We start from the raw sequence: 27,982 nt of genomic DNA on the forward strand, positions 1-27,982 counted from the left end.
ATATGTAAACAACTTTAACGCTAGATGGCGTTAGGTGTTATACGGTATTCAGATGTCTATATTAGGTTACCCTGCCGATATTGTAATTAAATTAACATCTTATTGCTGACTTGTTATAACTGTAACATTCTCATTTTACCGACTTCTTTTCTTTCTAAAATTTTAGTGTTCCCAAAATTCAACTGAACATCGGTATAGACTTAGAAAATCATATATTTCCCGAGGAACGAGATGTGGTTTGAAGCGGATGAGTTTGCAGAAATATTTAAAGGATATTTCCCGTACTACTTAATAATTGCCTTGCCGATATTTATAATAATATCTCCCGTAAATCCTGTAACAGCAGCCCATGAATTCCCAGCATATAGAATGCAGCATTTTGACCTGCATGGTGTTCCGCATGGTGAGTGTCCCTATAAAATATTGAGGACTATAGAGACAGACTTATCTCCGTAAAAAGGCATTGTTTAGCGCCATCTCTGTATGCATGTAATTGTATTGGTAAGTTAAAGTCTAACATTCACACAATTTCATGTTGTAATAATGTGCAGGGTGTCGTAGTGCTCCAGTTAGCCTGGAAGCTCGCCCTTTGCAGAGCTGGGGATCCTCTGCTCCTTCTTCACAGCGGCATTGCCTCGTAGCGCCTATAGCTTCCGTCTCTTCTCAGCTATTAAGAGATGCCCTCGGTGGAGGTGGAACCATTATTGCCCCTAAAGCAGGGGCTCTTCTTCTTATGCTACCGCCTAAAGGCAGTCTTACGGCTGAAGATAAACAAGTAAGTCAACAGATTACTAAATGTAGAGCAGTAATGTACGATTTTTCTTATTTGTCATGTGTGATTCAGCGGCAGAGTACTTTATTTGTATAAAAGTTGGTATCTGAATATTGTCAAATCAGAGGTGATTAGTCGAACATAAAATTGTGCTAGTTTATGCCTGACAATAATCCATTTGGCTTCATCTTTGACCAATTTTATTGATTAACTGAATCCTAATTCACTAGGGAGGATGTGTACCTATGTTCATAGTACTGCTTCCTTTTGAAAAGGGCTCTTATCTTACATTGTAACTAATACATCTCCTTTCAATTCACTCACATAATATAACTTATACTGATTCCTTGCATGTGCATATTATTATTATTATTATTATTATTATTATTATTATTACTTTTTATTTGCCCAGAGATCACAATACAAAAATACCAGGTGGGTGAAGTATGTACATGATATAAGGCACGTCAATGAGGAGCAAAGACACAGGCTCAGTTAAGATACATAAAAGAATAGATGCTCATAGTTACATAAGTGTTTGGTACAAACCCATGAACATCGGCTGTAACATGCACATACAATATCAAATTCAGAAAAATCATTGATCACAAACATGAATCAGACCATTACCATTGCTAGAAACTAAAAGTATGAACTTACTGGTCGGGAATATTGTTGAGATATTCATCAACCGAGTAAAACATATTGCGTTGTAGATATCTTTTTAGTTTATGCCTGAATACGGCAGTTCCCTGTGTATCCTTGATACTTATGGGTAGTTTGTTACATATCACCTTGTGTTCAAGTTAGGAGGCTAATATACAAATTACAGGGGTGAGTTTTGCTAAAATAATGTCACCGGATCAGTGGAAAATGCTTCCATTCAGTCACATAAACCATAAATGTCAATTTGGTGAACATTTAAATATTAAATCGTTGAAAATTGGCTCTTGATTGTGGAGTGCACATGAATGAGGGGCAACAGCATAATTTTTCTTCTCAAATTTCATCTGCATTCACATTTCTGATGGTAATGCTATGCTATATATCTGTTAACAGCAAAAAGGCAATGAGAAAGTGTTTCCTAGGTGGTGGCCATACTCGGAATCTGGATGTAGGATCCATAAGTCATTTGCAATGTGAGAGAAGAATATGGGACTGAGGTTACTAGGCAATTCTTTGAAAATGTGACTTCAAAAATGGATTTAAGATTAAGACTCTAATTTCAATATTAACTTTTCATGAGGGTATTGCCACTTCTCTCCCCTGCATCGGAGACACAACAATGTTCATGATTTGTTGTGGGTTCAGGAAAAAGCTAACATAACAATTCTCCAGTGGTGTCAATCAGTGTGAAATCACCAAGATCTGGTGCTTTCTGAACATACTCACTGGATTCAATTCTATTTCACCGTCAATGCTTTGAGGGAGAGACAAATTACCTATCAACTTCAGGTCAGAATATGTGCCTTTTAATGGTCTGAACTGAAGATGCCATCCAGGTATGGCTGAATCCATTTACATATAATACACAACTGGCTGCCTTTCCATTTTTTGAGATGGTAACTAACTCATCTGATGAAATCGTATTGCCAAATTACACCCTCATTAATGCTACAATTTAATTCATAAAACTCTTCCTTTTACCTTTTCTTAGAACCTTTAGTAGTACCGTGGGGACTTCATCTATACAAATGTCTTTATTTGTATTCAATTCCTTTAATGCCCGTTCTATTTTGCAATGAAGTATGCCTAGGCTTAAGCTATCCCCATCTACGCCATGTTCTCTGTCTATGTTTACACAGACAGAGAACATCACCTATTATTTTTACTGTACATATTCTCTCTATATTCTTATGATTCTAAAAAAAAGCCACCACAGAATGGCCACTCAAATAACATTAAACATTTTTTTAAATTTATTCAGTTATGTTTCAAACTGAATTGCACCATTGTAAGTAATCTGCAGCCATGCTCAACCTGAGCGTAACATTGTGCTTCTGTTTTTATGGCAAGGCAATATTTTTAAAGTCACCTAAAAGAAGGTCATAGCATTTGACTAATCTCAGTTGTATGTTGTTTTATTTTAAAAATGATTAATATCATTTTGAAAAAGTTGAAAGAAAATTAAAATTTTGAAAATCAAGGAGGAGCTGCAAATTGTGTTACAATGATATATGAATGTAGCGGAAAAGTTTTATGGCATTGGAAAACTTTCTAAATGAGATGTTGTGCTCTATGTTCAGTTGTAGGCCTTTTTTATTTCACCTCCAAGTTAATTCATTTTGAACCTCCAAGTAAATATATGGAGGGTGTTTTGCAAGCATCTTTAAAGATGTTAAAAAGTTGCCTCATTTAGTGAATATTCAAGTTGGCATGATTTTTATTTTAATTTTAATCTTAATTCACCTTCAGTGAAAAATCTTGCATTAATCTTTCTCTTTATTTCTGTTCTCCCTGCCCTTTTTTGTTTTAGATCACAATGATTTAAAAAATTTTCCAATGGTGTGTGCCCCACAGTAAAGTATGTACCAAAATACATGATTGTGGTTTTATTCTAGTTAGCTATTGAAATTTTAATGTAGTGCAATGTGACTAATTGCAGAACCTAAGGACTCCACGTCCATAATCATTTACATGCAAACAACAGCAATGGATGCTAAGCTAATATTAATCCAGCAAGGTAGTCTCATCATCTTATATGTAATGATAGCAATGACATCAAATCCACTGTGCAGTATGTGAAACCATTCACTCTACACATTTACATGCATATACTATGTCACATTGCATAAAGATTACCCACATTGAAATTTAAAGAGATTTAAAGGAAATATTTATCATCCCAAATTTAAGATTCATTATATTTGTTCTAATTAATCGTATCCACTCAAGTGTTATTATAGTCATGGATTTTTATGCTAAGAAGAAAATTCTTACCCAACTTCATTTCTAACCTGCATGTCTTTTACTTTTCAGAAAATTTTGGAAACGGAGGAGGCTCTCCTATGGGTCCATGCTTCCATCCCCATTCCTATATATTTTGCATACCACAGTCCTCAGTTAGTCTCAATTATTGAGGACATTTCATCCAGCTTTCTTGTTGACAGTCGACCACGATCTGCATTGCAAGGTGCTTAATCAATTTTTTATTGTTGTTATGTATACAAATTCATTGTTAATCTTTGAATGCACCTTTCTCGTAATGAAATTGTGAATGAATCACCAGTATATTTTGTTCTTTGCTATGAATCATTAAAAACACACCAACCAATCAAAGATTAAAACTGCTTTCAAAAATTTGATTTTAATTGAAAAATTGATATTGCATATTATATTATAATTGATTGCATGAGCAAAAAATAAGATATTATGATGAAAAATAGCCTTCATAAATTTTAATATTCTGTTATTAGACATGCATATCTTTGGTTGGGCCATTTTGTTTGTATAATAATTATCCATTTAACTTTTTCCAGCCCTCTTGAACTCTGTATCTGCTAATGGCTATCAAGTATCTGTTAGTTCTGGGCAGGCATCACCAATGACCAATGTGTTTGTTTCGAACATACAGGTGAGCAGGAATTATTTGAGTAAATGCTCTTATAATTACTATTCTATGGTCCTCTTAATCTGAATAACTTATTTGTCTTTTTGACAGATATTTTTCAATGCGCAGTGTTGCTTTTATTTTTTTTATTCATTTAATATTTTTTATAACAGTGCTAATGTTATATACTTCTTGGTTAATCAGTATTATACAGCTAATATAATTAAAATAAAAACTCTTGTTGACTTTGAAGGAGTTCATGTTTCAACATTTTCATCAACAACTTGTAATATAGATTTTGCCACTGACAAATACAATGGTTTCCACCAAAAAGCAACACAATAGTGAAAATTGAAAACATCTGTTTAAATAAATTAAATAATCTAGTTAAAATTATAGCACAAAATATCAATATCAAATCTTTCATAACTGATTGATTAATTACCCAATTCTTAACCATTTAAGAAAAGTCTTTTTTCCATTTTTACAATATGGAGGTGATAAACTATGGACCTTTGGCCTAGCATATAAAAAATGCCACTTGCATAGAATGTAGTTGGATTTTGGTCCACTAGTTCACTGCATAGATTCACTATAGATTTTTTAAATAATAGTCATGTTACAAATTCTTTTATAAAAATTGAGTGATTCAGATGATACAAGAGCCGTAATGGAAATATTCAACTCAGCCTTCCCATTTTTTTAGATTCTCATTACTTTTGGACATAATCTCGAGTTATGTGCATAGTTAATACTTTTTTAAGCATCAATTTTGGGAATTGATCAATCAATAAGGGTAACTTACACAAGGGTTTGAGAAGAATATCATCTATGTGCATCATAATAAATATGTGTCTTCCTCCTCCGACCTCATTATTATTTTAATCCCTCTTATTCTTAAAGATTTGTATGACTTGGCCTTCTTTAGTTCTTTTAACCAACATAGGAGAGCACTTCCATTGGAGTGTGCTTTGTTGAGCTAGACGGGTCATTCGGATGGCTGGTGAAGTCCCTCTTTGCTCGAAGTCCCTCTTTGCTCTTCTGTTCTCCAACAAAACATTTTTAAATTGGAATTTCACATTAATGCCTTTAGGAGTCACATCGTACTTCAATTTGTAGTGATGACTACAGTCAATGTTTTTCTCACTTTTCTTCCCAGCATTACCCCATTTCATAGACAATATACGGTAAATTTGCAACATATTGGATTGTATAATGACATATCTCAGTAGAATTAAAAGAATTCCTGCTCTTGATCATCTACTTACTTTAAAATTAATACAGCTTTTTTCTAGAGGGACATATTTTTCCTGTGAAATTATTCTATGCTAGTCAAACACATTAAATTTTATTCATGAATTGCAATAACCTCAGTCATGTTTTCCCAGATTGTCGTATGGCATGTTTATAGAAGCACCTAGATAATTTTCCTTAGATTGCAGGTCCATCTTTGAATTCTTTCATCAATTTTTAACGCATGCCTTGGTAGATTTACTGGCTAAAACACTAGGCCAGACATCAAAGGATCCGGGTTTGAATCCCCATCAAAGGGAATGATTTTTACATTGCAAATTTGTTGCATTGTTGTGCACATTTAGGGGATGACTCCTTTAAAAGTTACCATTGTGTGGCATCTCCCTCAGTTAATTGGAAAAAATCTGCTTTAATGGTAACGATATTACTTTCGACTTTATCTTCCCAACCCATATTTCATCTGTAAATTGTATGACATCAATCAATCAATTTATTTTATGTTAAAAGATTTGATGTACAAATATAGGACACATCAAAGGAAATATACAGCTGCAAATTATATTTGCAGATATTCCTCAATAGAGTATAACATATGCTTTAATATATATTTACTAAGGTTCTTTTAAATAGTGACATTTTATTGAGATTCCCCACTTTGTCAGGTAACTTATTAAAAAGAATGAGGCCTATATTTTAGGCCCAAGTGCTGCCACTTTAGTTCTTACAAATGATTGGTGCAGGTTTTTAGAGGTACTGGTATTAAAAGTATGATAATATTCATCGCTATTGTAGAATTGCAGGGTGCATTCTAAAAGTAATGCGATTGATTTTATCGTGCCATTCTTATTGCCAGAGTGGGATCAAAGAACTTGGAGTAGTAGGCAGGGACAGTAAGCTTTGCCACAAAACCAGTCTCAGTGCTCTCCGAGCTGTGGAAGCAGAAGGACGTCAGTTATTGTAAACCTCTGCACGCCGACTATGTCAAGAAAACCAACTGAGTGGAAATTTCAAGTGAACTCTTGCAACGTGTTGAAAATGAACCTGATGATTTGGATAACGTCATCACTGGTGATGAAAGCTGTATTTTTTAATGTGACCTAGAAACAAAACACCAAAGCTCTGAGTGGCACACTGACCAGTCCCCCAAGCCCAAAAAGGCAAGAATGAGTAAATCAAAAGTGAAAACAATGCTCATTGTCTTTTTTGACAGTAAAGGAGTGGTCCATAAGGAGTTTTTTCCTCAAGGACAGATAGTAAACACTGCGTACTATGTGGCTGTGCTGGAAAGACTTCGAAAAAGGGTCCTTAGGACGAGAAAAGACATCTCTGCTACCCGACAACTCCATATAACAACACTACAAGTCCACTGGAAAAAATGTGTGTGGGCCCAAAGAGTGTAGACTGAAGAATTTTAAGTGTTTGTGCAAATCTGTTTAATAAATAACTTTTCAAAAATAACTGCATTACTTTTGAACCGCACCCTATATATGTATACATGGTATAGGCAGAATGTGAAGCTTTTTAAAGAGGGGGCAGCAGGGTGCTAAAAAGGTGCATCGCATATTATTCGAACAGCCCTTTTTTGTATTTTAAATATTGTATTGGCTTTTAGTGAGGAACCCCATGAAATGACACTGTACATTACAAGTACATGGAAATAACCATAATACACAGCTGATAGGACATCATTACTGCTGGTTTGTCTGATCACTCTGATGAGAAAACAAATGGAGCCTAATTATAATGTAGCTTGTTAATATGATCATCCCAAGATAATTTAGTATCTATTTCAATGCCCAGGAAGCGAGACCTGGTAATTTGTGGAATCAAATTCCCATCAATATTGATAGTGATGTTAGCTTATGGCTTATTTTCGTTAGTAAAGTATACAAAGCTTGATTAGACGCATTGAGGGAGAGGGAATTGAACCACTCATCTAGCAGAAGTATAGCGTGGATTGACTTAGACAGCAGTCCATTGATAAAGGAGGCTAATGCTAAAAATTGATGTCATCAGCATAGAGCATTGAGATTATGCTAAGCAAGGGATTAAGTCTACCTGGGAGGTCATTGATGTACAAAAGGAAAAGAACTGGCCCCAGGACAGAGCCTTAAGGGACACTGGATTTTATAAGTTTGGGAGGTGATACGTAACATCCCATTTTTGCATAGGGAAACATATTGTTGTCTATCACATAAATACAACTTGATCCAATGGAAGGATACACCTGTTATGCCAAAGCTAGTAAGTTTTGACAATAGTAGATGATGGTTAACAAGGTAAAAAGCCTTGGAGAAGTCAAAGAAGAGTGCTGCAGATTCAGATCTGTCGTCCAGATAAGACAAAATTTGATTGACAACTTGTTATGAGGCAATGGAAGTAGATCTTGATTTCCTAAAGCCAAGTTGAGAGGCAGGTAGTTGATTGTTTCCAAGTAGCACATTAGCTGATTTTTAAAAAAATTTCAAAAATTTTATCAAATTGATTTAGTAATGAGATAGGCCTCTATGAACTCATATGTAGTTTATTATCCTTACCCTTAATAGGGGTATGACTTTGGCTACTTTGAGTGGAGCAGGGAACTCACAAGATCAAAAAGATTCATTTACCAAGAAAAGTAAAGGCTGTTAAATTGCTAGGAAAGATTTTTTATAATTAAGATTGGGATACCATCTACACCCGATGTGAAATTGTTACCTAGTTAATGAATGTATAACTTAATTTAGCCTCAGAGCATGGATTAAAAATAATGGTTTACTGGTATGAAATTGGTGGGACCATGTCATGATAATTAAGATTGACAGCTGTTTGCTCAGAGATATAAAAGTCATTCAGTTCAGAAGCCATATGCAAGCCATTAATAAGAATGTTACTGTGGGAATCCATCAATTTGAGATCAGATTTTATGTATTTGGAGGGCTTTTATCCATTTACAATTTTCCAGATTTCTTTAGTTTTATTTGCGGCAATTGAGATCTTGTAATTATTGTAATATGATGACCTCCACACTTGCTTACTTGCATACCTTCAATGTCTTTTTTAATGAGGGGAAAGTTCAAGAAATTGCAGTTGAAGGTGTTATAAAAAGCAGTACAAAAGAGGTGAACTTAAGAACAGATTTCGGGCACATTATGCATGAGATGATACTATGGCTTATTCAGAAATATATAACCTAAATGCTTATAGCAGGACAATAACATATTTAAGCTAAGAAAAGTAAATCAGAACTATAATGAAGTAGTAACTTTTCTGTTTTTTTTTCAGGGGAAGTTACCTGGATATGGTCTTGAAGACAAATTGCCAACTATTGCAATTGTTGCCCACTATGACAGCTTTGGAGTTGCTCCCGTATGTTGATTACTAGTTTTAAGTCAGTATTGATACTTAAAGATTCCTTGATTTTTAGCCAGTTACATTTATTAATAACTTCCTTGTAGCCAGTCATACTCCTGAAAGTCTTAATGTTTCCTTTAAGAATCTGGCTCCTGGAGTTGAATAAATCATTCCAAGTGAACTTGTTAATGTAAGTTCACTTTAAAAATTTTTAATTGTTTCAGCCCTAGTTTTTAAAAATGACTCCATTAATACTTAGTGGTGATTTGTTGCAGGAGTTATCTTTTGGAGCTGACTCAAATGCTTCAGGAGTTGCCCTTCTCTTGGAGCTTGCACGTCTCTTCTCCCATCTTTACTCACACCCTCGCTCTCACCCCCATGTCAACCTTCTCTTCCTTTTGTCCAGTGCAGGTAAATTCAATTTTCAAGGAAGCAAGCGCTGGCTGGAAGATCATTTAGATGCTTCTGATTCAACAATGTTACAGGTATTTAATTGGGATGTGTGTCCCTTGAAGTGCATACCTACATGGCCTCAATTTTTTTTCTTTCTTCTACATCTGTCGTGATTTTATTTGCTGTATATGTATAAGCAGGTATGGAATGAAATAGAATTGAATTAATAGGAGCTAATTCATTTAGTTTGAAATTTGTCAAACTAATTAATAGTAAAATGTTCCAAGTTAGTTGATCTAATGTTGTTGCTTTCACTCAGATACTATACTAGGATTAAATGGGACCATAATTAGTTACCACTTTCATAAGTCTAATCAAATGTAAAATATTCTCAAGCCTTACTGTAATCAGGTGATATAGTATTGATTATTGGCTCACAAAGACTTGACTAGTGTAGTTTGAGAAGGCAATTTAAATAGTAAACTCATAATATTGGCTATAATTAAAACAAAACCCACATACATGTATAGAAATTGACCGTAATTTTTTTTCACAAGCCTGTCTGTGAAAATAATTTTTCATGATAGTTTGTTTGATTTCTAAAGTGTTCAACTTGGGATTTTAGTGGTAAAATGTTAATCAAGATACTTAAAATAGAAATACTTGCCAAATCAAATTATTAAACATGTATCAGCAAGTAGTGATTTTACAAATTTAAATGTGAATAAATGACATAGGATACTAAATGTGCTTCCAGTTGCTATATTACATAAATATATAATTCCGAGAAAACTATTTGTAGCAACATAAACTGAAAAAATGGCTCTTATTGTATATAAATGAGAACTAGACAACACCCAAGTAGCTGAATTAGTGGCTCTAGGGATCTTAATACTCTTTAGCTAATGGACTAATCATAATAATTACTTGAAAGGAGTTTTAAAAATATGCAATAAAACTTCATTATTTCAAAATGCAAGAAGCCAAGAAGATTGGACTTCAAAATATCCAGGGTTGCAATAAATTAACTAAAATGAAACTAATAACTTCACATTTTAGCATTAAATCTGTGATGAACTGTTAACTGCAGTGAGATTTGCTTTCATTAGCTCTTTTTAGTTCAAATTTAGCTTGATCAAAATAGTTTTTTTCTGGAGTACATTTTTGATAATCTTTGTAACAATATAAACTGATTGTATGTATTGTGTTAAATAATGTAAATACATTACTCTTAATGAAATATTATGATGAATTACCATTGTTATTACAAAGCAACTGTAGATAGCATACTTAGTTATTTAGACTAATCTTATTTGCGATTAAAATTTTATTGCTGCTAGATTACAAAATAATGTATTTGATTTCAACATATTTCGCTCACACTTTTGATGAATAAGGATAGTATTATTCTTTATAAATTATAGGTATTTTTCTCACACTGTTTACTTTCAGGACTCAATGTTCGTGCTTTGTTTAGATTCTCTCGGATCCATGTCCTCCAACCATAACCACACTCTCTACATGCATGTTTCAAAGCCCCCTAAAGAAGGCTCTCCAGCAGCTCAGTTCTATCAGGTATGGTTTAAATATTATATTGGGCACTATTTCATCTCTGCCAAATTTTGTATTTATTTTCTTTGGTTTTAATAGGTACTGATTATATATTTTAATCGCTATAAACTGAATCCTTAAAATAGTAATTAATTTCATTGTCAAATTCTAATTTAAGCAGTAAACCATTACGGAAATGAATTTTAGTCAGTCAAAGAGAAGAATGTAGACATGTGAACTATTGGCTATAAATGTGAAGTTAGGTTAATACCTACAACCAATAATGAGAAACTTAGAAGGCTCCAATAACGTTTATTTGGTCAGTCGGTGACCATCAACGGAGAGAGTAAGGGCTTGACAGCAAGAAGACATCAGTAAAATTATTCAATGCCAAGTCTCCCCGTTAATGTTCACTGGCTAACCGAAATAATGTAATTGGAGCCTTCTAAGTTTCTTATTATTGGCTGTAGGAAGTAACCTAATTTCAGAGAAGAATGTTCATTTCCTTAGTTGGCCAAGAGTTGAATACTAATGTTAGAGTTAAATAATTGTTCATTAATCATTAAAGATTAAGTTTGCAGCTATAGTATTAAAAATCAGTGTTTCTATGTGAGACTTCAAATATTTGATAAGTGATGTTTATCTTCTTTTGAAGGCACAGTGTCACAGTATTATTACAATGCAAGTTATGCTTTGATATTCCACTTTTAAAAAAAATACAATTATATCTATCATTTAATATGGTAGAAGGTCATAGCATCAGTGCTTATCTGAAAGAAGTTCTGCCTTCGTATTCAGTTACTCTTAACACCAAATGAAATTGTATTAGTTGAATTCAGATATATCATGTACAACAAAATGATATATTATGACATTTCCCTTATATTATGATTTATGCTGATATTAATTTTTAATAGTTTTAATCGTGTGATTAATTAAATTAAATCCATTAATAATTAATAATGATCTTAATTATTTATTCAGATCCTCAAAGGTGTTTCTCAAAAAATGTACCCAGGAGCCATGTCTGTGGATTTGATTCATAAAAAGATTAATTTGGCTGAAGAATCTCTTGCTTGGGAACATGAGCGCCATTCTATCAGAAGACTGCCTGCATTTACTCTCTCCAATTTTCAGGTAAGTTCCATGAAATAGGTGTTCTTACTACAATTCAGCCCTTTATTTTCGCTATAGAACTTGGTTTTCCCACTATTTGTTATGTTATTTTTACATCCTTTCAACTTCAACATTTGTCCAGTTTATCTTAAACCCTAGATGTATGTGCATTATTTCATGTTCAGTTTTCCTTCTATTTATGAATTTTTCTGCTAGATGTTTAAAAAATTATTGTGTTTCAAGCTGTCTAGAATATATTTCAGCTTTGTTTTTATCAGTCATACATTTAGAATAATTTCAGCTGTCTGTTTGATACCATGGATGAAAATTAAATCTAACAGCTATAATTTGAACCATTGGGGTTAAGAATTGTAAAAATGGCACTCAAGGGGTGGCCACCTACAAATTATGGTGTCACAATGGCCTTGTGGTAAATTCTGGTGCCATTATACATACATTATTTTTGGTGGCCAACATTTGAACTCATAATACCTCTATGTTCTGAAATAACTGTGTGCGGGTGTGGTTAATGTTGCAGCACAATGTATAACCAATATATGTAATATAATGTAATAGTTCCTATGGGTGAATGTGAAAAAAATCTTTATATGAATATATGATGCAAGTTGAAAAGAGGGTTAATGTCATATTGTTGAAACCTCTTAATTTTGGTCTTTTGAATTTTAACCTTTTGTATTGAAAATTATTATTTTCGTTAATGAATGTAAAATTTGGATATTTGCAAATAATTATTATGAGTGGTTTATCTCATGGTTCAGCTTCTCATGTATTGTGAAGTTAGTCATGATCTATGCATGAAATAAATGAAATACTCCAAATAAAATTATTTTTACCCTTTTGAGTGAATGAATAAGTGTAAAGTAAAAGTTCCTTATTTTTTTTCTTACTCCACAATTTGCACTTTCTTGAAGCTGACACTTTTTTCCAATGCCCAAAAGCAAATAATTTATTTCCAATTGAATTGAGTGTAATATGTATTTATGGATACAATATTTAACCCCCTCTATAATTTGATTTATGCTTGAAAAAATGGGACTTATGCTTTTGCTTTCCTAATAAGATTTTAGCTGTAAAAACAGTAAAAATCTTTTAAATAGGCTTTTTCCATCACCAAGATACTGAAGGATAAAATAGGACCTGGACATTTGTTTCCATCAGATGGTTTATTGCAAGATATATTTTTATTCTCATATTTTCTATTTTTTCATTCTTTAGAACTATATTACAATATTTTGAAAGTTCACCATTGATTACAATGCTAATGAGAACTTGCAAGGATTTGGAATAGCGTATTGTCTTCTACGCATACCACACAAGTATTTATTGAACTTAATTTCCTCATATGATGGGAGGGATGGAAATTAGAATAGTTTGTAGAGGTTCCAAAACATGATTAAACAAAGCATAGCACTGTCTGCTATCAAGCTTCTTCCAAACTGTTTTCCTTGTCTGAACATGATTCCTGTTTGCATTTCCCTGAATTTATGTCCTTCTCGCTGGCCACTTGGGACAACGTTCAGGAAGTAAAATTTTTGCCCTCCCTGTGCTTTTCAAATAATCATAAGAAGGTCATATATTCATCTATTCAAAGATTGGTACACCAGGGTAGTCCTTGGAGATTTTTAAAAATGATAATAAGTTCAGCCGAAAGCTTTGGTCTTGATTAATGTGCAGCAGATTGTTTGACATAGTAAAGTTTTCTATTTTACATATAACACTTGGTAACTAGTTTTCTCTTCTGAGTGATAGAAATTTTCAGCTCATTATTGTATTTATTTTTGTATAAATTTAACTTCCAGAGTCATAAGGATCCAAAGAGGTCCACAATTCTAGACTCAAAAGAATGGATGGGAAGTAGGAATGGAGAGACTCTTCTGAAGAATGCACGTGTGATAACTGAGGCTCTGACACTGGTGATGTACAACTTATCTACTGAGCATCAAATATTTTCAAACTCCTTGGTAAGGCAATAGTAATTACATAAAATCCATTCGCTAATGCTTTTGAAAAATGTATTATGTGATCATTCTTTGAGAATAGTTATTAGTTCTTGTTATTGATTTTGTTTGTATACTTATATATGATTAATCATATAAATATTTATAATTATAATAATTTTTATAAATTATTTATTGTATGCACAGTTGATAATGTATGCATGAATTATAATAATCATAGTCATAATTTTCGTATGATTTATTAATTATTATTTAGCCAATAATATATTTTCTCTTGAAATTACTTGGCCTCTACTCACACAGTACACCTATTTGCTTAATTTCCATGAAGAACAGCTTTCCTTTTTCATTCAAATGATTTCCTTATGCCCCCCTCATCATATCCTTTGCATGAACTGTTTACTGTCATTCTCCTCCAAAAACCTGTGTACTAGACACCAACAATTCCTCTGCAAGTTATTGTCAATTTACTGAAGTCTCCTAGTGCCTGGCTTTAGCTTGTCCCTATAGCTAAATACTCTTTAATCTACCACCTCCACCAGCAGCACCCATGAGAGTACATGAACAGAATCCTCCACCACTTACCCAGTGACATCCAGTGAGTCAACCTCTCCTCCTTTGAACTTTTAAGGATGAAATTTTGGTATTGCGCCAAGGTTTCTAATTCTCTATCTCCCCTTCTCCCAAGTTCAATAAAAAATCCCTCATATCTAATGTCCTCAATTGTTGTCAAAAACCTTAAATGGTGGACTATCTTGGAGAGCATATACTCCATCCAACACCACCATGCATAGTGTCTTGCATAAATCCACCTTCCACTTGCAAACCCAAATAGCTCCACTCCAGCCTCCCTGTTGAAATTTTCATCTAGCAGCTTCTCCCAGATTATCCTACAATCAACTCAGTGAAAATAGCCAATAATCTCTTCTCTCTAGAACTTGTCAAAATTTGAAAGCTTCAATTTGACATCAGTATCACAATTTCATTGCCAAATGAAGGCTCCTGCATTGTGGTTATGAATGCCAGTGACTGTGATGCAGAAGCACTACCAGCTGAAAGATACTTCCATTTTATCAAACTCACTGCCCTCATCCCAATCCTTAAGTCAGTAAAATCTTCCTACCTCAGAACCCACATCATATTCTTTATGCTTAAACTTGCTGGCCCGATGTCTTTATCATATGGTTCAAAGCATTCTTTCCGTACTGCATGATTTTTTCTGGTTCAGTTACCTAATAATTTTCCTGTCATATCTCAGATATTGTGCACAAATTTTCTTTTATGGATACAGTCTTTTCTTACCTTTCTCTACAGCACACCAATTTCACCCTGTCTCTGAAAACTCATAATTTCCTGTCACTGCTCCTTCTCCCCCATTTCTTTTGACCTATTCATTTCTTGTCCTAATTAATCCTTCTCTCATTTATATATTTTCTAACCTTCTCTTCTGCAATCCATGCTATGCGCATCCTATTTCTTAAAATAGTCATGACTAAATGCTTTCATGTAATTATTTAATAGTTATTTGCCGTAATTGTCTTGGTTTAAAAGAAAACACTCAAATTTTCTTGTGCTCTGGTGAGTTATGTATTGTTAATTGATGTGAATGCTGAATAGCTTAAGCTAACAGATAGGTTGAACTTTAAAATTAATCATCAAAAGTTGATAAGAATGTTTATATTTGGTAAAAATTAGTTAAATTTAAGTGGGTGAATATCATAATAATTATTTTATGGCATTCTAGATATAGTCTTAATCTCAAATAAAATGAAACACCAGCACACTTAAACGGAAATAAAATAATTGCTTGTTTTATATCTAGGGAGTAGAACCATCATCTCTTGAGGCATGGGTTGACTACTTATCTTCACAACCCAGGTCAGCTCAGCTTCTGGCTAGTAAGCAGAATCCCCTTGTACTTACCCTTCAAGATGCCATGTCCAGGTAAAAAGATTTCTCAGTGAGATTTCTTGTAATTATTTATCCCTTATTGACATTAAAGTGTAGTGTGTGTATACATAATTTACATACATACATATATATATACATGTATGTATATATATATACATGTATGTATGTATATATATACATATATATATATATACATAAATATATACATCTATATAAATATATACATATATATATATATATATATATATATATATATATATATATATATATGTATATTTATACACATAAATGCTATGGTCTTTTGCAAGTGATGTAGTTATTCGGCTAAAATTCTGCTGTACATGCATTTGATTTTTTAATGTTTTGTGCTTTCTAATTTATAGGTATACTAAAGAAGTCAAAGTTACTTATTTGTCTCCAGATAAGAGGGATCCAGAATTTGTATTTTATGATGTATCCAAAGTGGTTGTTAATGTTTACAGGTAAATACTACATTCTTCTCCTCACTGGTTTCAAAATTGAGATCTAAACATGTTGATGCTCTGTAGTGCATATGTGATAGTGCAGTTTTGGTTTTTTTTAAATGCTATAAATCCTTATATGTACAATGGCTAACCTTAAATTATTTTTACGGGTAAAAAAAGTGCAAAAAGCTGCATCTTAGAATTATCCTATTAGATAAGGCACGTTAAAACTGCAAATGGCGCATTATTTCAAATCAGGGTAGAGAATTGGTTCTGAATTCAGACTCATAGGTTTGGACCTTTGGTTCGCCACATCACTTGGAAAATAGTTTCATGTGTGTTAAACATAGCAATTATATTGGTTTACAATCAGATGAAGTTATACTCTGTGTTAAGAAAATATTTGTTTTGTTTACTACAAATTTTTCCAAACAAGATAACAGTTCAGCAAAAGCTGAGATTTACATTTTTGATCAGAATATTGGAAAGAATAAATAATATTGATGTTGAGAAGAAAAAAATAATATTGAAATATATTTTCATATTTTACAAGTTATTGATGACCTTAGGAATTAGAAAAACTTAGTTGAGTTCACCCAACTTGATTGTGGTACCCCCCCCCCTTTTCTCACGTATATGGCATCGTCAAGCAGTGAATGATGAAAATGGTTGAATGGCAATTAATTTTGGTGAAATTTATGGTTTTTTCCAATTCTTCAAGATGTGACTTCACAAAGTTGAGCCTTAATATCATTTATGTTTTGATTATATAATTGACAATCAATTTTAAAGCACAATTTTTAATGTTTTCATTTTCAAAAGGTCAGTGGCAATGGAGATCCTAGTCATTCTGAATGAATTAAGTCATGTTGAAATGGGCAGTGCAGCATGTTGATGCTCAGATAAAATAATCATTGATCATTTCCTATGATAATGGCATCTTAAGTCGATTTATGGAGACTTTTGTGCATTTTATTTTTTAGAAAACTTTTTAAGAGTATTTAGTACAAATTCAGTCTTTGAACATGGAAGATATCATACAAATAAAGTGATTTTAAATTAAATTTGGCTTCAAATTTTTTTAAATGTCTTTTTCATTTTTCACATACTTTTATCCTATTACGGAAATAGAATTCTTATTTAGATAAGTCGCAGATGATGCTGAAAATTGTGTCTTTGAATCAGGACTAAGGTTTATTGTAAGTTGTGCGATTATTCTTTCTTTTATGATGCTATATCCTCCTATGAAAGTAAGTGTGAATTTTATGACTGTGTAGCTTATTGTATACCATGAACACAGCCCAAAGGCTGGTTTGATAGGTGATGGTTGAGTTCAATGAACTAAGCCCAATGGCATGTGAAATACACACATCAGGGTAAGGAGGCCAGTTCCTTTCCCTGTGTCGCCTATGGTTTCCTAGGGCATAATGATTCCCAAAAAATCACACAGCTTGGGTGAAGCCCAGGGTGCTCATTGGCATGTTTCCAAAGATTCAGAAAAACTGAAAACTTTTATGCGCTGACTCCAGCAACCATTATCTCTTAAATTAATAAAATTAAAATTGATGACCATCTAATACAAATCTTTCCCTTTATTTGAAAACATTAGTCATTCTATGGATAAATGTTTTTTTAGTATATACTGGTTAGTTGATGTCCCCATGAGGATTTGCATTATAAGATTACATCATGGTAGCTTATTTGGTTGATGTATTGGAAATTAGAGAAATATTTTTGTGTTCTCAGGCAGAGCCAATGTATTTCATTGTACATGACAAAGTGTGTATGAGAAATTGTGAATGCCATTGTAAACTTGCCAACTTGTCTGCTGGTATGATTATGTTGCCTGCATATATTTACGTAGGATCACGTCATGGTGCATCTTTCACAAGTTATGAGTTAAATAATGAAATTCTTTTTTATTTATGTGTATATTTCCTGTATCTCTACCTCATATTTGTATTTGTTTCTTTAGTGTAAAGCCTGCTGTCTTTGACCTGTTCCTCACAATTGCCATTCTTGGGTACCTTGCAGCCATTTATGCTCTCATTCAGGTTAGTATTTGGAAGTCAAAATTTAATACATATCAGTTTTACACACAATGTACATGTCATTAAATCCTTATTGCCTTGCACACCAAAGCCACTTTCAAAATCAAGATGGTCCTCAATGCATCTGTTTCTCAAAGTCACATGGCATCTTACAAGTATGCAGATTACTCAGTCTTCTTGGGGATGTTTCTTCGGGGGACATATTAAACTTTGCCCAAAAAATCACAAACATATGTCTGAATACAAGTCTGAAAAATCTGTGATCACTAGATGCTAGTGAAATGAGTGCTCAACACAAACTTAAGTGCCGGGCATGCAATCTTTCCAGGGATTCCCCTCTTACTGTCACTAGTTATGCGATCAGTTGCTCATTAATAGAGTCAATTTGTCCCAATATTTTTGCTTGCTATCCTAATTACTTGTTATGTGTTGTGCTCACTAAGCAAGGTTCCACCTTATTCAATAAATTGTGATTTTCTGTTGTGGTTTGTGTAAAATTATGGGTTAGGGCTTTGTGGTAAGGTGGCAATTTGGCAAGTATGGGTGCAAAAAGCTTTTTCACCCATAGGCCAGATGATGTTGACACAGTAATGCAGTAAGTCATTTAATTTAGTTTTAAATGCTATGAGATAATTATTTTTTTCTTTCTTACAGAACTTCCCATTGGTGTATTCAGCTGTATCAAAACTGTCCTTTGGTTCAAAGGTTAAGGTTCATTGAAATTTACATTAGAGACATAATGTGCCATAGAATTCTGAAAGAAGTCTTTACATAGCAAAATAGAGAGCAGTATAGAAGAACTCATGGTAATATGTCATTAAAATTTCATCAAGAGCACTGATGAAAGCCACATCAAGCTCTCAACCATTTCAATTCACTTGGTGTTTGCTAAATACCCAATTCTTATGTGTGTCATTTTTTCTATGATTTACATTTAATTTATTTAGATTGACATTTGTATGTCCACCATTTGTAATTCTTTTTGCATTTCTGGTCCATTATTAACTGGTTTCATAGAAAAGTGTGTTTTAGGGGGTGAATCAGTTATTTACTGCCATTTGGATAATAGCTTTTTCTAACCATGAGTGCTGGCAGGAAGGGGTTAGGGGGTGACCCATGGTCTAGAGTGGTGGCCCTTGACCATCTCAGAATTTTGGTGCTCTCATAAATTTCAGATGCCTGAATTTTTTTGGCCCAGGCGTTAATATACTTACCAGGAATTTGTTCCAGAAGGAAATAGTGTTCCTGCGAAAGTAGGAGAGAATATGAAGGTAATGGTTATTGTATGAGCTTTGTTGGCCTTTAAATACATATTCCCCTCCCCCCTATATTTTGACCAGCTGGTGCTCATGAATGAGTCATGTTCTGTAGATTTTATCCAGGAGTGTTAAAGTGAGCTTGGGAGATCATATGGGCTGTGATGCATCATTCTTCAGTTTGCTTGTACTTTATCAATGAGTGGAAGTCAACACAGGTTATTATGAGACAATGCTCAAGTGTGATCCATGCTTTGACCAAAATTTAGATACCATACTGGATGTATTGTATTAATCATATTTGTAATGTGTATATAAATATATATGCTGTTTATTGTGTATGCAATTCCCCCAACTTGGTTGGCAAATGAAAAATATTTCATCGTAGTTTATCTGCAAAAATTTGCTATTCATCTTGTATGTGTGTGTCCCTTGTTGTTGATTTTAAATTGTAATTTAAATATTGTGACTAATAAAATTGTTGCATTTGTTTTATTGTGACTTTTTATCAGTTTCTGTATTTCACGTTATTATTACCAAATTGAGTGGGTTACAGTAATCTTTAGCTAGTATTGACTAGGCATTTAAAAAATATCATCTTCTGACAAAAATTGCACATTCAGTTGAAAAATACAAAAATTACCTTTTTGTTTTTATTCACCTTTTTTGTAGGAAAATATAAAAAAGTATTTTCAAAGTCCATGAATAGAAAAGTCCATAATTTCCATTTTCAATATACTCTGTTTTTTTGGGATGCTACCATAAGTTTTAAGAATACTGTACTTAAAAAATATATTTTGACTTGAGGATAGACTCCATCCATAATATAAAAGAAGTTCATTGGTATGGATTCAATCAATCTTGCTTCTTGGCTTGAATAAAAGTAATGGTAGTGTTTTCTTTATTTATTTACTGTACATGGCTTATGCTGTTTCAATAATGATAATTGAGTAAAACAACAGTGTTACTATAGTATCTCTGGAGATAGAACTGTTCGTAATTTTTTCAAGAGTATTTCTGGTTTTTTGCTATAAAGAAACAAGCATGGATGACTCCATAGAAGTAAATTTCCGTGGAAAATTATGATGCATCTCTAATCCGAATGCTGGACCTCACATTTGCCAGGCTCAACAAACTGAGCTAATGTGTCCCATGCTAGTTCCCATGTAAATACTTGAGGGTGAATTTGGCAGCACTGATATTTGATGCCACCTGCCACACTTTTCAATGTTGGAGTGTGCTGAAAGGTTACCTCTTCTTGATACATTCTACGTTCTATTGTCTATATTTTTCATTCGAATCAATCCTTGCATCTTTCCTTCCCTCGAGAACTGAATCATTTGTCAGAAGAAGATGAATTCATATGATGAATATTTCACATGTTTTGTTCAATAGTTTTTATATAGAAAATAAGCTGTAAAGCCTATGATGTGTATTTGCAAAGAACTAATGCTTGAGATCCTTACAATTTAATGCAATCTTGATATCATTAACTTCTGCATATTCTTTCCATTTTTGTTTAACTCCTCAGTTGCAGTAATAATTATCAATTCGTATTTTATTTACATAGGCCAAAATTAATCATCATCCTTCAAAATTCCTATTGAAAATCAATTGTGAATTTTAACACTATTCTGTGTCTTCATCCCATGGAATATTTGGGTTTGTCTGCACAGGTGAGCTAGATTGTTCCTCAGCAGCATCGATGATTGTTGGTGACTGAAAATCATCATCCAGATACTCAGAATAATTTGGTCTACGCCTATATCCTCTCCTAGATTTTCCCCTTGGTTTCTGATTGAATTCAGTGCTCATGGCTGCTACAAATGGTGCATACATTCTATAATGAAGGAAAGTGAAAGTAACTTCAGTTAGTCAAATGTTGAAATGCAACTGAAATATTTCTACAAATTTAAAAACCTCAGGATCATTATTACAAATATATGTAACATCAAATTTGGTAGTTTTTCTACAATGGTAAGAACACTTCAATGGTATTGAAAATAAGTAATCGAGGTTATTATATTCTCTCTGCGAGAGTTATGTAATAAAAATACATTTATTTGTCCTGATATTGTCGCATGTTCATACATACACAAGTATAGGTCACATCAGATATAAATTTCACAATTTTAGAAGAGATGCAATATATATATACATACCAATACACTAGTATAATTACATATTAATTGGCTGAGCCATATACAAACAGAATAGAACTTAATATTTTTAAATAGGTTGAACAGCCCTTTCTTGAAAACCGGTGTGTTTGTTTCATATTTGATTTCATGGGGAAGTTTATTGAATAACCTTAAGCGCATTGCTTTGGGTCCATGAGCAGTATTATGTGTTCTGACAAATGGCTGATGCAGGTCCTTGTATAATGACAATGGTAATTGTGATTCGACTTGTACTGAGAAATATTACCCTGCGCATGCAAGATGACATTAAATATATATATGCAAGGTACTGGTAATAAACCAAGTCTTTTTGAGAGAGGTTTACACGGTGCATTGCGAGGAGCATTGCTCATAATACAAATAATCCTCTTGGATTTTGAAGATTTTGCCCACATGGGGAGAGGAACCCCAGTAGAAGATACTAAAAGTAGCACAAGAATAAAATTCACCGTTGTTAATGGAATAGAAGGACCTCGAAATTTACAAAATATCTAATGAGGAAGCATAGGGAGCTTAACTTTCTACGTAATTTGAAAATGTGTTCCTCCCAAGACATGTTTCTATGCAGGATAACTCCCAGGAATTGGGTACTGGAATTTTTGGGAGGGCTTACATCTCCTAAATCTACTGAGATTGCCGTGGAAACTTTGTTTTTATTAGTGAAATAAATCAGGCTGGACTTTTTAAAAATTAGGTGTTAGGAAGTTAAGAAGACATCATTCATTGAAAATCAGAGCTACTTTAGCTGCTCTTTCTATCAAACTGTCTACTGAGGAGGCTGACACAATGATATTTGTATTGTCAGCATACAGTATTGGGTCTATTCCCCTAAATGAACCTAAACTTATCTGGTAGATAAAATTGATATGAAATAAAAATAAAATAGGACCAAGTATAGAGTCCTGGGGATCACCCAGTGTTACTTCTTGACCAGGAGAAATAAATTTGGAGCCATTTCTTGAGAGCTCAACATACTGACGCCGTTCACTTAGATATGATTCAATCTAATTGTTAGGTGTGCCTCTTATACCATAGCATTAGTGTGAGTAAATGGAAAATTTTATTTATTTAAATATTTTCCATTTGTGAATTCAGTATGTTAGTAAGTGCATGAAATATTGATTACCCAAGTAGCATAAAAATAATTCCTGTGCCTTATTTTTTTCATTAAATATGGAAATGTCATGAATTATATTAAATGGCCTTTAAATAATCATTGAGATGTCAAAGCCTTGTGAAAATAGCAATTGTATTTTGACTATAGAAGATTCCAACAAAATCCAAATGATGGACCCAATTCCTTCCCCTTACGGTGTACCTATAGGTTGTGTACTAAAGGTTTCAAAAACTTGAACCATGTTGATTAACTATAATGATTGAAATGAAAAATTTTAAAACAATTTAATACAAAAAGGTTTTTGAAAGTGCCAGAACCAAGTTCCACAGACTCTGTTCCTGAACCATATTCAAGAATCCCTATGGTAAGTGTACATCACTTGGTAGTTTCTTTCAATGCACCAATTTCAGGGTGTAAAAATCATTTGCCTTGACAAGGATTCAAACCTAGATCCTGGTTAAGGCAAATGATTTTTACACTCTGAAATTGTTGCATTGAAATGCATATTGGATGACTTCGTTAAAAGTTACTGTTGCAGCATCTCCCACAGTTTCTAAGAAATTGGTAGTTTATGTTGCCTAACTACATAATTATTTGAAAAGATTACTGAAGAGGTTTAACAGGTTCAACTGCCTATATTTTGTCTTCTTGATGATATATTTTGAGAGTGAAAGTGTTATTAGAATTTTCATACAAAAATGTGCGCATATTTGCATTGGCCATATCTATTAAAAGTTACATCTTACCCTGCTAGAGCCATGCCTCCAACATTTCATTTCATAGCGTACCTTTCAATATAATTCCAAGTTGCTTCAAATTTATTCGTGGCATGAAGCATCCACAGGAAAAGAAGAATGCTCCATATTTGAGCTCCAAAGGGTAGACCTGAGGGTGTTGCCAGCCATTCAGACAATTGGAAAAATCGGCTTTCTTTGTCAAAACCTAGGCACATACAAATGGTGGCTAACTGCAATAAAGTATAGTCAAAATTACACTTTGCCACATGTTATTAAATAGTTGAGATCTTGGCTGAATTGTTTTAAGATCATTAGTATGCATATTTAAAATGATGAAGGTGAACAGTGGAGCAAGTGTGGTGCTCATGCAGCCATTTTCACCTTATTGGATGCTTTAGAAAGATAAACTGTTGAATCATAACTAAGCAGTTCATTTCATTAGTGAAATAAAATGTATCTAGTTAAATTGTCAGCTGCCATCTAAGAAAATGGTTTCACAAAATTTTTGCTTGGTGTGTTCTGATATGAAGCAAAGACATAACCTCTTATAAAGGAGAAATATCTACATTCATATTTTTGAAATGTTGTCATGGAGAAAGATAGGAAGTATGAGTGGGAGTGTGAAAATTGAAAAGTCCATTGGAGCTATGCCTGTTTTGGAAAGTATGATGAAAAGTAAATGGGTACCTTGCACAGAAATATTGCTTGGGGTAATTCACAAAGACTATCTAGAGATTATATACTATTATAAAGATGTATGATTAAGTGCATAGGCACAGAGAAGTAAAAAATGGCTATTTAGGACATTTAATTTGTATAATCAGTTACCCTCTCTACTCTCTGAATTGGTTTCTTAAATTTAATACTGTGAACATTTAATTATAAAATGCATTCTTCTCCATTTCTACATATATAACTATGTACCTAATGTTTAGTAATGATGCAGAAGTGTTTCATATCCCTTGCATGTATATTCTATTCTTTTCTTACAATATATTGTCTTTACCAAATAAAGACATTAATTATTATTACGGAACTATCCCAATTATAGGTATACAAGTAGTGAGTAATATAGCTTATCTGACAAAGAAATTTTCACTATTGTTTTGAATGTTCAAAGAATTTCACACTGTTGTAAATGAGATGCTAGTCTTTTGAAAAGTCATAACCCCAAGCTGTTTAAGCTGGTTTCATCAAAGTGTGAGTAATTATGATGCCTGTCAAATCATCATAAGAGAAAACTATTTACCAAAATGAATTTATAAATTATCAGAAGTTCATAAACTCACCAATGATGATAATTCCTTGTTAATCATGGTTTGCAGGTCAAGGAATGGTAGCCATACAAGTCGGAAGGCAATATTTGTCAGTAAGAGACTAGTAAGTGCCTGAAAGTATTTTAATGAAGTGATACATTAGTATGTGGGTCAATTACGAATTTTATTTTATCACTGATTGGGGGTAGGAACCAGTGTTAATAAAGAATATTCTTAAAGTCTACAAAATTTAGAATAACTTTTCCCCTAATATAATTTTAATTACTGAATTTCCAATTTAAAATTTCCCTCATTCCCTGCTGATCCTTTTGTAGGGAATTAGTTTCTTCTCAAGGAGTAATGAAACAATTTATGGAGAAATAGTATATTTCTCTAAAAGGATATGACTTAAAGACAAGAGAAATTTGCATCTCCTCATTGTAAACATTTGCCTTAAGGAAATTTATCTGCACATTTAATTGCACAAATGAAATTTCGTTCTCCATGCATTCAACAGTTTCACTGCATATGGGAATATTTTTACCAGGGCAAAGCAAGGACGTAAAAGGGAATTGAATTACAGTAATATGAGTTTATATTTATTTGTTTATATTCATACAGCTGATTTCCAACGGAGATTTTACCGGCGGCGATTTACTATGTCAAATATTTTTGATTTTGTGCCACTACTGTAGTCACTTGCAAATTTCTCATTGCTTTTGATAGCAAAATGAACAACCAATCACTATTTAATTGCGTCTAATAATGCTGAAAACAAATTTTGTGTAAGTTACTGAACATTTAGATTATTTATTAATTACCATGTACGTGTACAGCAGGGTATTCGGAGGACGTTTTAGTGACTTCGGCCATAAACTCCACTCAGCCAAAAGTGAACATATGGTAAACACAAACAAAGTCGATTCAAAAGAAGCCACATAATTTATTCTTAGGTCCTGACACATTCCAATTACACAATGGGAATAATAATGGACGTAAAGGCTCGGTCCAAATATCGCAAGCCATTTGAGATCCATAGAATCACTTATACAGAACATGGTATCTGTAGTTTTTAGTATGCTCATCAAAGGTGAAACTCAAACTAAAAATTATCCGTTTTTTCATATAAATAATAATTCACAAAAATTTTCTTTGGTAAATATGAACGAGACGGCTTTTCGTTACTAACCAATCAATTTTCATTGTTGATTTGGTGCGAAATTTTACATCGTCCGTTTAATTGTGGAAAGGTCGAGTGGAAACACGGTCAATGTAATAAATGACACCCCATTATTCCATGCATGTTGATACCCCATTATTCTATGAATACTTTTCAAATTTATATGCCCAAATTATATTTTTGAATTGTTTTTACATTCAACATTCAAATTTTTGAAGAAAGGTATTTTTCGCTCGGTTCTGAAAGAATAATGAGAAAGTTATAGTTGAACAATTATACCAACATTCTTTCTCACCAAACGAAAAAAATGAAATTTTGTGTCTACGATCAGTGAGATGAGACACTTCATATTTAATATTTCAATGTAAACTTTTCAAATGTCAATGATGATTAATAATACATCGTCCAAACATGATAGCTCATACAATGACTACAGTTAAAGTTGGCGCGCGTTATTTGACTTGTATGTTTGGAGGAAGTTCAAACGGTATTACACCGATTACACTAAATGTGCCGTCTGTACGTAAAAAATGGTGGGCAACCAGAGTTTATTCTATTCCAAAAATAATTTTCATCGTAGAATTTATTAAAGAACAGGGAAAATACCAGTGCCGCCTCAAATAGTTTTGCGTTCGGTGCTGTATTAGTCATGTATTAAAGATATAACCAGGGCGTTCATTAGACTCTTTTGGCTTGGGTATTGCTACCCCTTTTTTAATCATAAAAATAGGTAGATCTTAGGATCAAGGAATTCAGCGAATAAGACTTGTATTATGCCGAGACGACTGCTCATATATCCAACTTGATAACGACCGAACCACCGTGATACAATCGTTGCGTTGCGCGGCCAAGTCATACGCTTCGCGTCGTTCATTTAGTCGAGGCTGAAGAAGTCATAAATTTGTAAGGAGAGTGTTTTCGTCTTTACATTTGTCATGTTTTAGCTGTTTGGTGTTTATGTATAGTTTTTTGAAACGGGAAGATGTTTGCTCGCAAAAAGGATGACAAGAATAAGCGTAGGTCTGGTGGCAGGGCGCAGGTAATTTCAAATGTAACATTATCTAATTTTCTACGCTTAATATTATCTGTATCATCAAGTGACCATCGAAAACAAGTCCTGTGTTTGTGGACATTTATCGGGTCTCACACTAATCACCTTATTTGAATTTCAGCTGGGAATATTTGGAGTGCCAGATGATATAAGCAATTTTGATCCAGAATGTGGCGATGGTGATAGCGAAGATGATGAAGACCTTGAAGCCGAATTATTTGCCTTGACTTCTGGAGGCGCACCAAAACCGAAAAAAAGTGGTAAAATAACGATTTTAGAAGTTCATGATGAACGTGTTTTAATGACTGAATGCCAAATACATTATGTTTAATTTAATACCATATAGCCCCTGCCAAGGTTAACCCGCAAGACTTGGGAATTATGGTTGCGGCAAGCTTGAAAGATACACCTTCGGATGATGATGTATCCGTTGATGAAGATGATCCAGAATTAATGGTAAAATAAGTTTTTAAATATTTTGCTGTTAACACTTTATTCATTCATACAGTGCCACGCTTTCTGTATCACTATAAAGGGTTTTATAGTAAGAAAAGAGTAGAAGGGATAGTAGAAAAGGTTTTATAGTCAAAGAATTCCCAGTGGTCCGTTGTCAATTTTGAAACAAATGGCAGCAAAGGCAGTCATTAAGTAGAAATAATTGTGCAAAAGTAAAAACTTCAATCGAAAAACGCCCCATTATGGCCAAGAAAAAGTTCTCGCCGGGCGATTCCAAGCCAATTTTTCGTTTTTAATCGATTGATATCTAAATGAATAGTTTTCAGAAGGGAAAAACACCTTCCTATATTTGCCTTCGAAGGGTACTTGCATACA

At 33.3% G+C, this 27,982-nt stretch overlaps 2 protein-coding genes across 3 annotated transcripts in view; both read left to right on the forward strand.

Moving 5' to 3' along the window:
- Positions 1 to 12: 12 nt before the first annotated feature.
- LOC139694771 (BOS complex subunit NCLN) lies at positions 13 to 20,125 on the forward strand. Of its 2 annotated transcripts, XM_071593296.1 has the most exons (14): positions 13 to 82; positions 167 to 403; positions 552 to 775; positions 3,752 to 3,905; positions 4,252 to 4,346; positions 8,841 to 8,924; positions 9,185 to 9,394; positions 10,755 to 10,877; positions 11,838 to 11,990; positions 13,790 to 13,951; positions 15,771 to 15,892; positions 16,243 to 16,341; positions 18,299 to 18,377; positions 19,029 to 20,125. In XM_071593296.1, exons 2-14 carry the CDS (start codon positions 232 to 234, stop codon positions 19,092 to 19,094), a joined length of 1,743 nt encoding a protein of 580 aa, XP_071449397.1. In that variant the 5' UTR covers positions 13 to 82; positions 167 to 231; the 3' UTR covers positions 19,095 to 20,125. The 2 variants fall into 2 exon arrangements, with proteins under 2 accessions (XP_071449397.1, XP_071449388.1); XM_071593287.1 differs by lacking the exon at positions 13 to 82 and having other exon boundaries at positions 110 to 403.
- Positions 20,126 to 26,992: 6,867 nt separating this feature from the next.
- The window catches only part of l(2)gd1 (lethal (2) giant discs 1), a 43,753-nt gene continuing 42,763 nt past the window's right edge, over positions 26,993 to 27,982 (forward strand). Inside the window, exons 1-3 of the mRNA XM_071593316.1 lie at positions 26,993 to 27,139; positions 27,273 to 27,411; positions 27,498 to 27,607. Coding sequence (XP_071449417.1) covers positions 27,083 to 27,139; positions 27,273 to 27,411; positions 27,498 to 27,607 — 306 coding nt within the window. The 5' untranslated portion in view covers positions 26,993 to 27,082. The remainder of the gene's footprint in view (positions 27,140 to 27,272; positions 27,412 to 27,497; positions 27,608 to 27,982) is intronic.

This window comes from Hetaerina americana, unplaced genomic scaffold, assembly GCF_022747635.1.
Source record: "Hetaerina americana unplaced genomic scaffold, ioHetAmer1.1.p SCAF_1, whole genome shotgun sequence".
Lineage (NCBI taxonomy): Eukaryota > Metazoa > Arthropoda > Insecta > Odonata > Calopterygidae > Hetaerina > Hetaerina americana.